At 36.3% G+C, this 14,231-nt stretch overlaps 1 protein-coding gene across 1 annotated transcript; it reads right to left on the bottom strand.

Moving 5' to 3' along the window:
- Nucleotides 1-4,956: 4,956 nt before the first annotated feature.
- LOC117637254 (uncharacterized protein C6C3.02c-like) lies at nt 4,957-7,224 on the bottom strand. The gene is made up of 5 exons (XM_034372100.1): nt 7,098-7,224; nt 6,568-6,630; nt 6,382-6,462; nt 6,114-6,292; nt 4,957-5,356 (listed from the first exon to the last, which is right to left on the bottom strand). The coding sequence occupies exons 1-5, from the start codon at nt 7,114-7,116 to the stop codon at nt 5,255-5,257; spliced, it is 444 nt and encodes a 147-aa protein (XP_034227991.1). The 5' UTR covers nt 7,117-7,224; the 3' UTR covers nt 4,957-5,254.
- Nucleotides 7,225-14,231: the final 7,007 nt, after the last annotated feature.

The following is a 14,231-nucleotide window of genomic DNA, read 5'->3' as shown; positions in this document are numbered from 1 at the left end:
AGTCCAAAAGGAAAAGGTTAATTCAAGCCCGAACTACATCGCTGAGCCCGAATTGACTGGAATCTTGACCCGATCTAAGGGTTGATTGAATTTAAATTAGGTTCCTAAACCCATATAGGGTATCATTAACCACGATCTTGGTTCCCTCCTTATTAGACCGACACACATAAATGAAAGAATATTGAAGTCCTCTTGATTGAGGCATAGAAAAAAAACCCATCCAAGCCAGTACCCCACTTGGAGCACAATGGCCTGAGCAGAAGTCCAAAATAAAAGCAGACACAACAAATCAACATCCTACACCCCTCATACCAAGTCTATTAGACTGGTCTTATACCCAATAGTGGCACGCCTATGCAACTCTTAATCAAAACAGAAGGAACAAGCCGACAGGGCCCAGCCCGAGCTTGCTAGTTTTTGTTGAACCTGATTCAACTTTCAATTTTGTTCAGAAATTGAAAAAATCCTCTTTGCGAGCTAGAAAATCGATCGGGACATTGGTGTTGATCCAACGACCTCCTCACTCTGCAGAGCAATCAGATCCAAGTCTATCAAGACCATCAAAAAGGGTGTTCGCGAGAAAAAGGACCAACAAGTTGATTGGTCATTATTTCTAGTTGCTTTAAGGTACCTTATTCTGCCGGCCTATGAGTCTTGGTTTTGTTCTGTGGAAGTACTGAACAGTTAGTGCCCTATGGAAAGTTGTTTAAGCTACCAACTGATGCATTCTCTTTTCTCCTTTGGAATTTTTTTGACTTTTCAGCTATGCATCTATAGCGATGGTCAAGAGTTCTTGTAATTAAGGAACAAAAAGTAAAAAAATAAGTTTCCAAAGTTTTTGGTGTTGACCTCAAAATCTTTTCGGCCAACTACAGGATTATCTCGAATAAAATAATCCACGGGACGAGTGGATTTGGGAAGAAAGCCGTCCTTCTTAGGGTATGTTTACGTATCAGTAATGGAGAAAGTAAGAAATTAGAAAATTTAGGAATCGAAGAACTATTGAATCGGTATGGGAAGAATCATTCTCATTAAGCTGTTTACTAAACATATGGAATTAGCAAAGGAATGGGGTTGATCCCTATTGTTATTGTTTACTAATTTTCATGAATCAAAATCCAAATTAATTTGATTACTAAAATGCCCTACTAATTTTCACTCCACAACACATATATAATTCTCAAAGTGGCTAAGGAGACCAAACTAATCCTGCATCAAACTAGTAAGGCGGTGCAAACATGAGTAATCAATATGCTGAACAAAATGAATAGCAAGAGCCCAGTTCAATGACAATGTTAATAACACTTTGTCCAGAGCCAATTTCAAACGAAAAAATAAACTCCAATAAATATATATCTTTCATCTACGTAACTAGTAAACAGTCAAATAATAATAACCTACTTAATCTTCATACATTAAATACATGGAACTTCTTGGAAATGAGTTTTTTTTTTTTTTTAGGGTTGGAGCGTCTTGGAACTTCTTGGCGTGAGTTTTTATTTTTTTTTGGGTTTGGGGTGTTTTGGAATTATGATAAAGTGGCAATGATATTTTTGGAAGTTACTAAGAAAAAACATGAATGGGAATCGTATCGACTACTCCCGCCTAGTTGATCTGATACCTAGTGCTGATGGGATGTAAATATGAATTTTGAGGTGGGACCCTTTTTTTTTTCATTCCTGATTGCAAATAAACGCATGAAAAGTCAAGAATGGAAATTATTTACTTTCCTCTCATACCCATTACTGATACGTAAACATGCCCTTAGTGTTAGTACTTTGTGCGGCGTACAAGCCCCTACAGTCGATGACGCTCATGAAAGCAAAGAGAGGGTTTGTAAGTCCGACCCCTTGTTTTCGCTTTGGGCTTGGATACTTCTATTTTTAGGCCCAAAGCTTAGCTTAATGGGTCCTTGCCACGTCATTTTTCTATGTGGGGTCAGAATGGGAAAAACAGCGTGTATAAACACTAGGGAAAACTGGCCATGCATAAATCTTCTTTTCTTTTCTGGTTCCCTAATTATTGCTTATTGATTTGATCCGCTTCAAACATACAGCTTCGGCCCCAAGTCTACTTCATATTTCTTTTTATTAGTAAGTCAACAACAGAACACTAAATGGTCAACTAAATTTTATTTAAGATCCACCTAGTGAAGGTTCTCAAAATTGTTTGGTAGACCCTTCGTTTTTCTAGTGAACCATGAGACGCTCTTGACAAAATCTTAAGCTAAATTTTGTTTCTACTTTTTTCAATTTGTACATTAAGAAAGAATGAAACCACTTACACAATTACCGTTTAGGTTTATATATATAGCATCATCAAGATTAGCTAAATTATAACTAAGCTTCTTTACCTGGACAGAGACAGAGACAGAGAGAGACAAAAAATTGCAGGGAATGGGAGGAAGCAGTGAGCCGCGCATGCTTCTGTTCCTTTTGTTAAACAGCTTTTAGTATTATTCCTATGTCTGAAACAAATCCATGTTTGCTCTAAATAATCAGGTACTGGCTGTTTGTGGTTGTATTGTACGCTTCTATCTTATTCAACCGAGAAAGATTTTATAGACGGTGGGGTATAATTCAGTCGGTTGAGCTCTTTACCTCAAGCCCTATGGATAGATATAACTCAGTGTTTGTACCAAAAATTGTGTTTTTGCCTAAAATGATAGATAATGTTCCATGAACATCAAAATGGCCAAAATAAGGCTAGACATGCATTGCTGCAGTCAGATGGAGTGGGCCAAAACTTCAACTTCCAGCGCTCAAATCACGTTTCGCTCGTCATGAAAGTTGTTCATCTCTATGTCTACTGCAACATATCCAAATTTGTGTTTATTCGGACAAATTTTGAATCCTAAGAGCTGAAAATACCAGATGCACAGCGCCAGCAAAAAGCTTATAGCAGCAATTCGGGCCTAATTCGGGCCCAATTCGGGCCTAATTCCAATACTCTAATGAATTTTCTCTCTCCACGAAAGTTGTTCATTAGAATGTCTACTGAAACATATCCAAATTTGGGATCATTCGGATAAATGTGGGATCCTCACGACACCAAACATCAGAGACATACCAGCAACAGCGAAAGCTGAAAACAGTGGCAATTCGAGCCTAATTATGGCCCAATTCGGGCCAGCTTCCAGTCCTTAAATGAACATTCATTCTTCATGAAAGTTGTTCATTTGGATGTCTACTACGACATATCCGAACTTGGCGTCATTTGCGCAAATATTGAATCTTCAGAGCATTAATCATGATTTCTGCTCATGACAGCAGTCTGTGACGACCAGTCAATTATGTGGAATAGAGATGAACAACATTCATGCAGTCTGTGACAACAATGCTAAATCAGATTTTCCATTGCTCAAATGGAATTGAGTTCTTCATGAATGTTGTTCCTACTTATGTGGGGAACTACATATCCGAAATTTGCAGCAATTGGATCAATCTAGCATTTCCAGTTTATTATACATCAAGGCACATTCGGAGCAGAAACTTAGTGGCTGCAAATCAAGTTTCACTTTATTAATGGAGGGACCTCATCACAAGTGAGTTGATTCAAAGAAGAATAAAATGAAGATGTGGTAGATGGAAATAATTTAATATTCCCTGTGAAGAATATTAAAATAAAGCCAAAGTTCAAAACGTGAAAAGTCTACACAATGTTGAAAGAAGAATAAAATAATATGCAAGAGGACTTAAAGAATGAATAAAGAAAGAAGTAGATATGGTGGTCATTCTCTACATTTCTTTTTGTCTTTTAGCCAACTAATTTTGGCTGTCACTCACCAATCAATAGCAAGTTGACTGATACTTTCTTTAAGTCTAATAGTGGTAGCTTCTGTCAAATCACATCAAAGCCTCTTAGCAACTTTTTTGGGTTAACTTATATTTTCTGCGACCCACTCACCAAAATCAATGGCAAGTGGGTACTTCAAATTAACTGTTGGTCCACTCAACGACCTCCATTCTCTATAAATTGAAGGAGAAATCATCAACAAAAGACACACAACTCAACCAACAAAAACCAGACTCAACGTCTATAAACCCAACTCAAAAGCTTGAAACAGCCTTCCTTTTTCATTCTCTGAATTTCCAGTTGATAACTCCTGATGAATTTTCTTTATCTTGCTCTGCCAACTCTTGGTATGATATTTCCTTGTACAAGATTGAATAGAGAAATCTTCAGTCCCCATTTTAATTTTATGTACCAGGTCTGAATAGAGAAATTTTCAGGATGTGTTATTTATGTACTTCATTATTCTTTCAAGTTGTCTGAATAGATAAATATTCCGATAAACTTCTGTCATTTCCATTTTCGTTTAATTTCAGCTTCTATCAGTTACTATTGGAGTTTTTCAGTCTGTTGGAGTTTTTCAGTGCCAACAATGGCACGCCTTCGCAATCGCAACAAACAAACTCCACGGCCAAACCCCCAAGCGAATGGCCGGCGAGTCCTTTTCGGGATAAACACTCAGTCAGTTGAGCTCTTTGCCTCAAGCCTTGTGGATAGAGAGAGCTCAGTCTGTTGAGCTCTTTGCCTCAAGCCCTGTGGATAGAGGTTTGAAAGCACTCATGAACGCTACTAAAAAAAAAAATCAATGAGGAAGAGTACTTGTGTCCAAAAATGGAGTTCGTATAGAGATACTATCGGTGCTCAATAATACATTAATTAGGTTGGCAAAGTTACTCTTGTAGTGATAAGCGATAATGTTCCTGTTGCTCAGTTGCCAAAAGGAAATCACGAACCGTGTTTTGGTCAATCTTCCAGAGACCAGAAAGGACCCAAACAAAAGAAATAATACGGTTCATTTCATGCAAATTTTTAGTACTACCCAAATCTCCAAATCCTAACCCGCCGCTGTAGGATTTAGACCATGAGGTAGATACAGAGTTAATCTAAAGGCCAGAAAACTGGAAAGGAGATAAAACTTGGAAGATAGCAAATTTCAGCAGAGTATATCTAGCGCAAAACACCACAAACGAGAGGGTTTCTATTAAATCATAACCACATTGGCCATCATAACCCCAAAAAATCATTATTTCGGAACAGATTGTAACAGACATAGATACTTCAAACAAGTACCAAGTTCGATAAACTACGTAATGCAGCATGTTCTACCATGCATATAAAAGATTCATATAAACCTTTCCCCACAATACACCACTAATTCACCATCATGACAGGCACAGGGTAGAAGAATAAACTGCGCAAAGTTTAACACTTTCAATTCATCAAATGGAAAAATAGGTAGTGCTTAGGCACTCAACATGCCGGAGGCAGAGTTCTTCTTGCACTCGGACAGCATATCCATGTAGAACTGGCACTTGCTGATATCACTTCCAAAGTGGTTGACACACTACAATGAAAACACCAACAAAAGTTAGATCTGAAACCATCCCCTCATTTCAGTTTAACATTTTCTTAGCCAAATTCATTACAAAAATGTTTTGAAACAATAGGGTTTCATGATAAAATAACACAACAATGAAACCATTTGTGCAAAAATAATTCATTTTTCCATTAGTTAGAGATGAAAACCCGTTGCATGAAAATGAACACCATTACACAATTATCCAAACCTTGACCTCGCCAAAGCCATAAAGGATTAATGTCTTTAAACATGCAAGAAGATTTAGTGTTGTTCTATCTTCTGAAAAAGAATACATTGCTTCTCCTTTTGAAGTATTTCACCATACAACCCAAAAGGACATCCATGCAAAAAGTTAGAGCACTGTTCTTAAAAGCACTTGAACGGAGGAAAACAGGATATTTGGAATAGAAATTCTATTGGGGATCCTGTGCTTACTTATGCAAAGACATAACAACAAATACAAAATAATTATGGTCACAATTAAAAAATAACAAAATGGGTACAAACAATTTCTAGCAAGTCATAAAGTTTGAAAAGTTTGAAAAGTTTGAAAACAATTTCTAACCATATCACGAAAAACATGCTTCATAACAGAACAAGAAAACAAAAATTCAAACACATACAAGGTGATATTGTCTACTAACCCCTACTCACTCCCCCATAAACAGAACAAAGAAAGATTCAAACACTTTATGTAAATTTTCAGGAAAATATAAGGAAAAGGATGTAGAGTTTTGCATACATCTTGGAAGGCCTTGGAGTGATTACTACAGGCATCAGAACCACTCATGCTGCTAGAAATGGGTGCTGGAGCAGCAGCAGCAGCCTCAGAGACTACAGTTTCATGTTGAATAGTGCGAGGACCCATCACAGCATCAACGGCCCTGTGTGCCATAGCACTTCCAGTCCCAAAACCAATACCTGCAACAGAAGGGGAAAATCAGACATCCTACACGGAATTGAATGATTGCACATGCACCACTTCAAGCAACCAGATGAATTTCATCTACCTTGAACTATGGTTGATCCAATTCCTGAGAGAATTCCACCACCTCCACCCTGAACTGGAGCCGGAGGAGGAGCTTGTTTGACTGATCACATCAAGAAAATAACATAATTAGAGGTGAGAGGGGAAGTATGACATAAGCTAATAAAAACAAATCTTAATACAATAAAATCCAGTTTCAAATAAGCACCTGTCTGAGGAGGGTTGCGTGCTGGTGCATGACGAGGAGCTGGAGCTGGACGGGCAGAACGACCTACAAGTGGTGTTTATAGCACATTAAAACTGTCTCTTTACAAGCAAACAGTTAAGAATAAATCTAGGCTCGATTGCCGATATGGTAACGCACAAGTCTCTAAATTTCCAAAATAAAATTAAAAAATGAACCGGATAAATGCAACAACAACCCCTTTCCTTTCGTAATAAAGGAAAATCCGTAAAAACAAATTTGTTAAAAAATATATAGACAACCCCTAGAACCTCCATTCTCTTGGTAATTAGAAACCCACAGAATCCTAACAACATGCATACATTTATCTACAAGAAAGAGACCTAATTTTCATGTGCTTCATTTCCGTTCATGAGACTTAGTTGTTCAGCAAAACTAAAACCCTAGAAATCAACAAAAATAAAATGAAAACTGAAATAATATCTCAACGGTGGATTAGATCTACAGCATAAGAAACAGAGGCAGATCTGAAGGAAATAATGGAGAGCACAAACCTCCTGATCGGCGAGCCATGGCAGAAAATTAGGGCTTTGAGTCGGCGAAAATTAGAAAGATTTAACAATTAGACGAAGAGTCTGGAAGCTATCTGGGTTTGTATGAGCCCTAAAACGCTAGCTTTATAGGCAAAAGAACGGGAATCCGGTGCGCCTAGAATTTGTAAGCTCGGAAACGTGGCAGGTTTTTATTGGATAGAATTGCAGGTCTTGCTTCGTTATATGACTTTCACACCGCTAACTTGTATTGACCGATTAGGAGATCCTGGCCGTAGTAGTGAGATAAGGTCAAAAACCAAAAAAGATCGGAATTGTCTTAGGAGGGACTGAAAATTTTAGGGGCATATTGGTAAGTTCATAGCAACCCACGGCATTTTTCTTTCCTTATTCATGCTATATGCGTGTGCCGCAAGAAGCGCCAGGTTTTTTATAAAAAAAATTAAATAAGAAATCAGAGAAATATGAATTAGAAACTGTTAACGTGGTTCCATGTAGGCCAATAAAATGCCCAAACTGGTTTAAGTTTCGGGAATATGGGTCGGTCCGGTCCCAAATCATGGGCAGACTGGGCTTCAGATTTTTTAGTTCATCCCAGCCCAAGTTTGGCCTGACCTCTTTCCCGCCTCCACTCGACTCTCCGGCCAACTATTCAAATAAATTAGCCTCTAGGACTAGGAACAGTGGTAGATCCATGAATTTTTCTTCAGATGGTCACATGTAAAAGTTCTTAAATTTATTTTAGACAATACATATCCTTAAAATTAAATGGTATTCTTATCATCTATAATTCATGGAAGAAACAACATTACAAGCTATAATTGCCCACGAAACTTTTTATATTTTGAAAACGAGACTCTGCAAAACCCTAATAACTTTTTTCATGTTATCCCAAATTAGCATAACGTCAACCCTTTTCCTTAGATCTTGCTATTGAAATGATTAAGTCTTTATATAAAATAGACATTAGGCATCTACAAATCTTGCTTTCAAATGACATTTATACCTGCAAATTCCTTGAGTTGCTTGTAAGCACACACACACATAAAAATAGAGTTACCGCAAAATAACCACATGAAACAAAAATAAAAATCTAATAGATATTTTAAACAAAAATAAAGATGTTGGCCAACTAGAAGGAAATGCATTCCCCATAATGGACTATATCCAATTTTCCCATGGACAAGTTTTGTGTGTGTTGTGTGGTTTCGGGGTTTTCCTTGAGGATTTGTCCATTAAGTGGAAGAATAATTGTCAATGCTATAAATTTCATAATCAATATCAAAGATTTTAATCCATAACAAATGAAAGAACAAATTTGTAAAATCAACTCGATACATCTTAGTTCGAGTCAGGGGGGGCCCTGGGGTGGTGCAAGTGGTGCCACTGCACAGGGCCCCCGATTTTTAAGGGCCCCTTGAAAAAAAATTTCTTTATATTATATATATTAATATTATAGGAATTGTATATATAGTATAGCGTGCTAGACATTTGCACAAGGGCATATCTGGTGGAGTTGGCTTCAACGCTTCTCCATTTAACGTAGTGCCAGAGTTCGATTCTTGCTGAAGCCGGTCTATATGCTGTTTCCATATTATTTTTGCATTATAACTAAAACTTTACATAAATAAAAGGAAACATCGAAGCTAACCACAGGAGGAGTATATATATCCCCCAAACACTTTCTACTCCGATCATTTTTTTTAAAAAAAAATTTAAAAAAAATTTCATCTAAGAAAAGTACTTTTTTCATTCAAAACAAAACAAAAAAAACTTCATGGCTTCTTCTTTTCTTTTAAACTCTAATTTTCTGGTAAGTAATCATCATCATTCATCAATCTCTCTTTGGTTCTTTTTTCAATCCTTTGACAATTTTAGTTATTCTTTCAATTTCAGGAATTTCAACACCAAAAAGAGAAAACCCTAATTCCTATATTCATAAAAAGCACTCAAAATCAAATAGTCAAATTCAAAATTCAGGAATTTGTGTGCAAATACTCTTTAATTTGTGATTGCTAATTTTTTTTCCTATTAAATACAAATTGCTTATTGGAGGCAACAAAAGACCTTGTAGGGGCACAATGAGCTTATTTTTGTACCAAACATTTAATTTTATCAAATAGAAACATTTAAATTTTTATGAATTTGATTTCTGATTGTCATTACATATTTATTCATGACTTTTAGTTATAAAAAAAATTGTTTATGACATTAAGTTATGCCAAATTTTTATTTATAGTATTTCGTATTAGATTATGTGAAGCCCCAATTTAAGTTCGCACAGGGCCCTCAAAATCTCAGGGACGGCCCTGGTTCGAGTATATTCTCTTAATGTGTTGCTCAAATATTTACCAATTTTTTTGGAGTAAAAGTAAAAATTATAAGCTTTAAATTCATATAAAGAAAATTCATTTATAATCGAATGAGATATGAGCATTTAAAGTTATGAACAATTTTAAAAATATCTGATGATATTTTCAAGGTCTTGAGTCATCACCATGAAAATTCAAAAAAAAAAAATTTGTCTAAAGTATTGTTTTTGCACGTTAGACAGTTAGTCTTTTTATTTGTAGCGGATTCCCTACAAGCATCGTATATTCATGTTCATCTAATTAATGCTTATGTGTGCGAGTCTTATATTGATGTCAATCATTCAAAAAAAAAAAATTTGTCTAAAGTATTGTTTTTGCACGTTAGACAGTTAGTCTTTTTATTTGTAGCGGATTCCCTACAAGCATCGTATATTCATGTTCATCTAATTAATGCTTATGTGTGCGAGTCTTATATTGATGTCAATCATGTTTATGCTACTAATTTGGTTGGTGATACCCGAAGGGATTCGAAATGCAGCACTTTTTTCCATCCCCACATAGTAGAAGATTTGGTTTGGTATGATTATGTCCGTCCATGCTATTCAAGTGGCAATTGTTGTGTGTGAAAAAGGTTTAAGGACTGCAAGACCAAGCAGTGGCGGATCCAGGATTATGTAGCCAAGGGGGCTTAGTGTAAAAGTTTTGAAATTTTTCTACAAAGAAAATAATGCTAAAAAGATAGAAAGATAGTACTTCCATTCATAATTCATAACAAAACCAATAATACAAGTTACAATTGTCCACGACAAGTTTTCATATTCTGAAAACGTTGCATTATAATTTCGTTATCAATACAAGCAAAAACATCTCTCTCAATGTAAACAATCAAGCTATCATTCAACCATTGATCTCCCATTCTGTTGCGAAGTGGATTTTTAATAATATTCATAGCGGAAAATGCCCTCTCCACTGATGCAGTTGCAACCGGTAAAACCAAAGCCAATGTAAGAAGCAAATACACAAAAGGAAATATTTCATGCATTCCTTTCTCCACCATTTTTTCCGCAAGACTACTAATCCCTTCCAATTGAGAAAAATCACTCCTCGAACGCATATGATGAACATAAACACCAAGTTGATCTTCAAGCATCAATAAGTCTCTATCCGAAAAATCATAAGGATAAAATTGAGCAAGACGAACTAGCTTTCATTTGTCAAAAGCCACAAAGTTATTTTTTGGACTCAAGCATGCCAAACAAGTAAGTAACTCAGTACTTACCTCGTTGAAGCGATCATTTAATTTCGCAAGTTGCCCATCAATTACATGAATAAAGATCTCCACACGATAACGATGATAATTTGTCTTCATTGGAGCATTATGCCGTGATCTCCCTGGAATTACATATTCCTCATCCATGGTAGGAACTATAATATCATGTTTGTAATAAAACGAGGATGCTTGCTCAACCAATTCTTCAAACTCATTATCCCTCATCAACTGCAGGTTTTCCTTGCATGTTTTCACTAAATTCATTGCACTCACAATGTCTTGATCTTTCTTTTGCAATGCTAGAGACAAAGTGTTTGTTATTCCCAATATAGCTTTCATTACAAATAAGTGAAACGCAAACTCAAAAGATTGTATTTCTCTCCATAACTTATAGGCTTCACCCGAACTATCATTAGGATTATCATCAACAATCATTTGAAGCACATTCACCACAGATGGGAACATAGAAATGATACTAATCAACGTACCATAATGTGAGTTCCATCATGTATCGCCGGCACGTTTGAGAGTCCTTTCTTGATTTAAGCCCCGCCCCGTTATAAGACAATCATCTTCAAAAGCTCTCACAAGCTCTTCTTGGTATTGTGCTCTAAGTGCATCACGACGCTTACAAGATGCTCCAACAACATTAACCAAACTATTAGCCGTTGTGAAAAAAGAGTTGACATCAATGTTTTTCTTTGCTACCGCAACAAGAGCTAGTTGAAGTTGATGAGCAAAGCAATGAACATAAAATGCACAAGGTTGTTCTCTCAAAATATTTGTCTTAAGGCCATTGAACTCACCTCTCATATTGCTAGCTCCATCATAACCTTGTCCTCGTAGCTTGGAAAAGCTCAAATTCGAGGAAGAAAAGAATTCATCAATTGCTTCCTTTAGTGCACTTGAAGTAGTGTCGGTTACATGTTGAACCCCCACAAACCTTTCAATTATTTGTCCTTTGTCATTCACATAACGCAACACCATCGCCATTTGCTCCTTTATTGAAACATCACGTGCTTCATCCACCATTATTGAAAAATATCTATCTTTTACATCATCAAGATAAGATCAATGGTTTCTTTGGCACAAGAATTGACAAGATCTTTGGCACAAAAATGGGCGGCGGACGACGGTAGAAGGTGGTGGTGATCGGCACTGGGCCACCGGTGAAGAGTTGATGAAGGTTGTTGAAGGTTGGGAGGTTGGGAGGTTAGGGTTTGGGAGGTTGAGAGGTTAGGGTTTGAGAGAAAATGAATCTGTGCTGCTGTGCGTGTGTGCTGTTCTGTTTTTTTTTTTTTTAAAAAAAAAAAACCTGGCCCAAAACGACGTCGTTTTGAGGCCAGGTCAATTAAAAAAAATTTGACTGAGCCTTGGACCAAACGACGTCGTTTGGCAAGGCTCGTTTTAAAAAAAAAATTACGCGCAAGGCGCAGCGCAGCTGCGCAGGACATTTCGTTTGGGCATTTCGTCGAGCACATTGTGTGCATACAAGGGGGCTTCCAGCAGCTGTCCAAGGGGGCTTTCATGGAGTCCCTTGCCAAATTTCCAGCCTTCCAAGGGGTCGTCCGACCCCTCTTGTCCCAACGTGGATCCGCCACTGAGACCAAGTATCTACACCACGAGAACATCAATGTAGGTAAGCCTCGTCAATGGGGAGGGCTGGGCTAGTCCTACCCAAATTTAATGGGCTTGTGCCGAGCCAGGCTGGGCTTCAAGGATGAGAGAGAAAATAAAGGGGTTGGGTCGGGCTGGGCTTTTTTAGAAAATTCAAAACCAGACTCAGCCCATGGGTTGAGCCTAAGAAAGCCTATCGAGTCGGAGCGGGCCAAAATGGGCCTACTTTATTTTATCTTCTTTTTTATATATAAGTTTCTTTTGTCAATTCTTTTTTTTTTCCATAGTTATTTTTTTACATTTGTCTATATTTTTACAACTTCCATAGTTTTCTTTGTTCATAACTTCATAGTTTTTTCCCTCATAAATATGAAGATATAATTATACAACCGCCATATTAATAAAATCATGTTTTATCCTCAACTTCATTTTTTATAGTTCTTGCAATGATAATAGATAATGATTTTCTCCATCTTTCATTTAACTTGAATTATTTAATTATTTATTTATATGTATATGAGCTTGCGGCCCGAGCTTTTATGGTCAGGCAGGGCCAAGCTTTCTTGGGCTCAAATGGCCCAGGCTTGGGTTTTAGAGACCCAAGCCAAGCTCAGCCCACTCAACAACAAGTCGGGCCAGATTTTTTTCTCGATGGGCCAAGTGGGCCCTCTTCGGCCCATGGGCTCGCAGGCATAATGATGACCCCTAAATCTAGGTGCCAATGAAAGTGGCCATGAAGGTGCCAATGGCACCCAATGAAAGTGCCAATGAAGGTGGCTAAGAGGAGAATCAACCTTTGGATGTATAAGAGAAAAATATAACTAGTTTCTGCTAATGGTTACTCCTTTGAGTGATAAATACATGGAAATTTTTAATGAAACTTTTTAAAAAGTTTATTTAGTCAATCATCTATTATTTTAACACAAAAGATTGGAAGGAAATGCATTGCATAGCATGTTTGAGTGATTTAAGTTGATTATATTGCGAGCTGACAAACCCTGTGACTTAGAAAATCTAGAGTAATTAATGAAAGAAAATTAAACACCCTCTAGTAATTTATTTATCATTTTTACTACAATATTTTACACTTTATAAGTTGCATGGTAAGATGCATGAGTAACTTTATTTCACGTTATTCACTGGACATCATGACATGGTACACGTTCTTATATTTATAATTTATCAAAAATTGAAAAATAATTAAAGATGTAAACCAACTTGATTTGTCATGAAAATTAAGCACTTTACCATGCTTAAAAAATAATAGTGAAGATTGAAAATTAACTAAGAACATAAATAAAGTTATCCAAAGAAGAATTAAATAGAAAATAAAGAAAATGATTATAGAGATTTAAGTAATTAAGCAACAATTTGAAGGAGAATTTAGTAATGTAAGTACTTATAATGAATAATAAAATAAGCAATAACATTAAATGGATTAAATAGGAAAGAAATAAATTATATTAAGTAATTAAATATTTGATCAACAATATAGAACAATAAGTAATGATTTTATATTTTGAGAAACAACTTGAAAGAGTTATAAATACCAGATTCGATAGATACTAATCACAAAGTGATGGCTAGCGTGGTGGCTAAGAGGCTTAGAAGTTGGAAGCGGGGAGGGGTTCGAACCCTTGTGTGCGACGTTCAAAAATACTAACACAAAAATCTAATACTAATATGTGCTAAACTTAAATTGTAGCCTCACATAATCTAATACAAAAATACTTATAGCTAAAAGTCATCATCAATAAACATGTAATGATAAAAACATACCTTACTATCCAAAAATCATTCACATTGTATTTGTTATCTTTATTTGAAGAATTAAAACTATTACAAGGGTTTTCCCCTAGAAGAAAAAAAAAAACATAACTAATATTGCAGAATGACTTCTATAAGACTTGAACACACAAGCCCTTCTAACATATGCGC

The sequence above is a fragment of the Prunus dulcis genome, chromosome 8 (assembly GCF_902201215.1).
Source record: "Prunus dulcis chromosome 8, ALMONDv2, whole genome shotgun sequence".
Classification (NCBI taxonomy): Eukaryota; Viridiplantae; Streptophyta; class Magnoliopsida; order Rosales; family Rosaceae; genus Prunus; species Prunus dulcis.
Note: the sequence above shows the minus strand (reverse complement) of the source record. Positions and strands in the feature narration are given on the sequence as shown.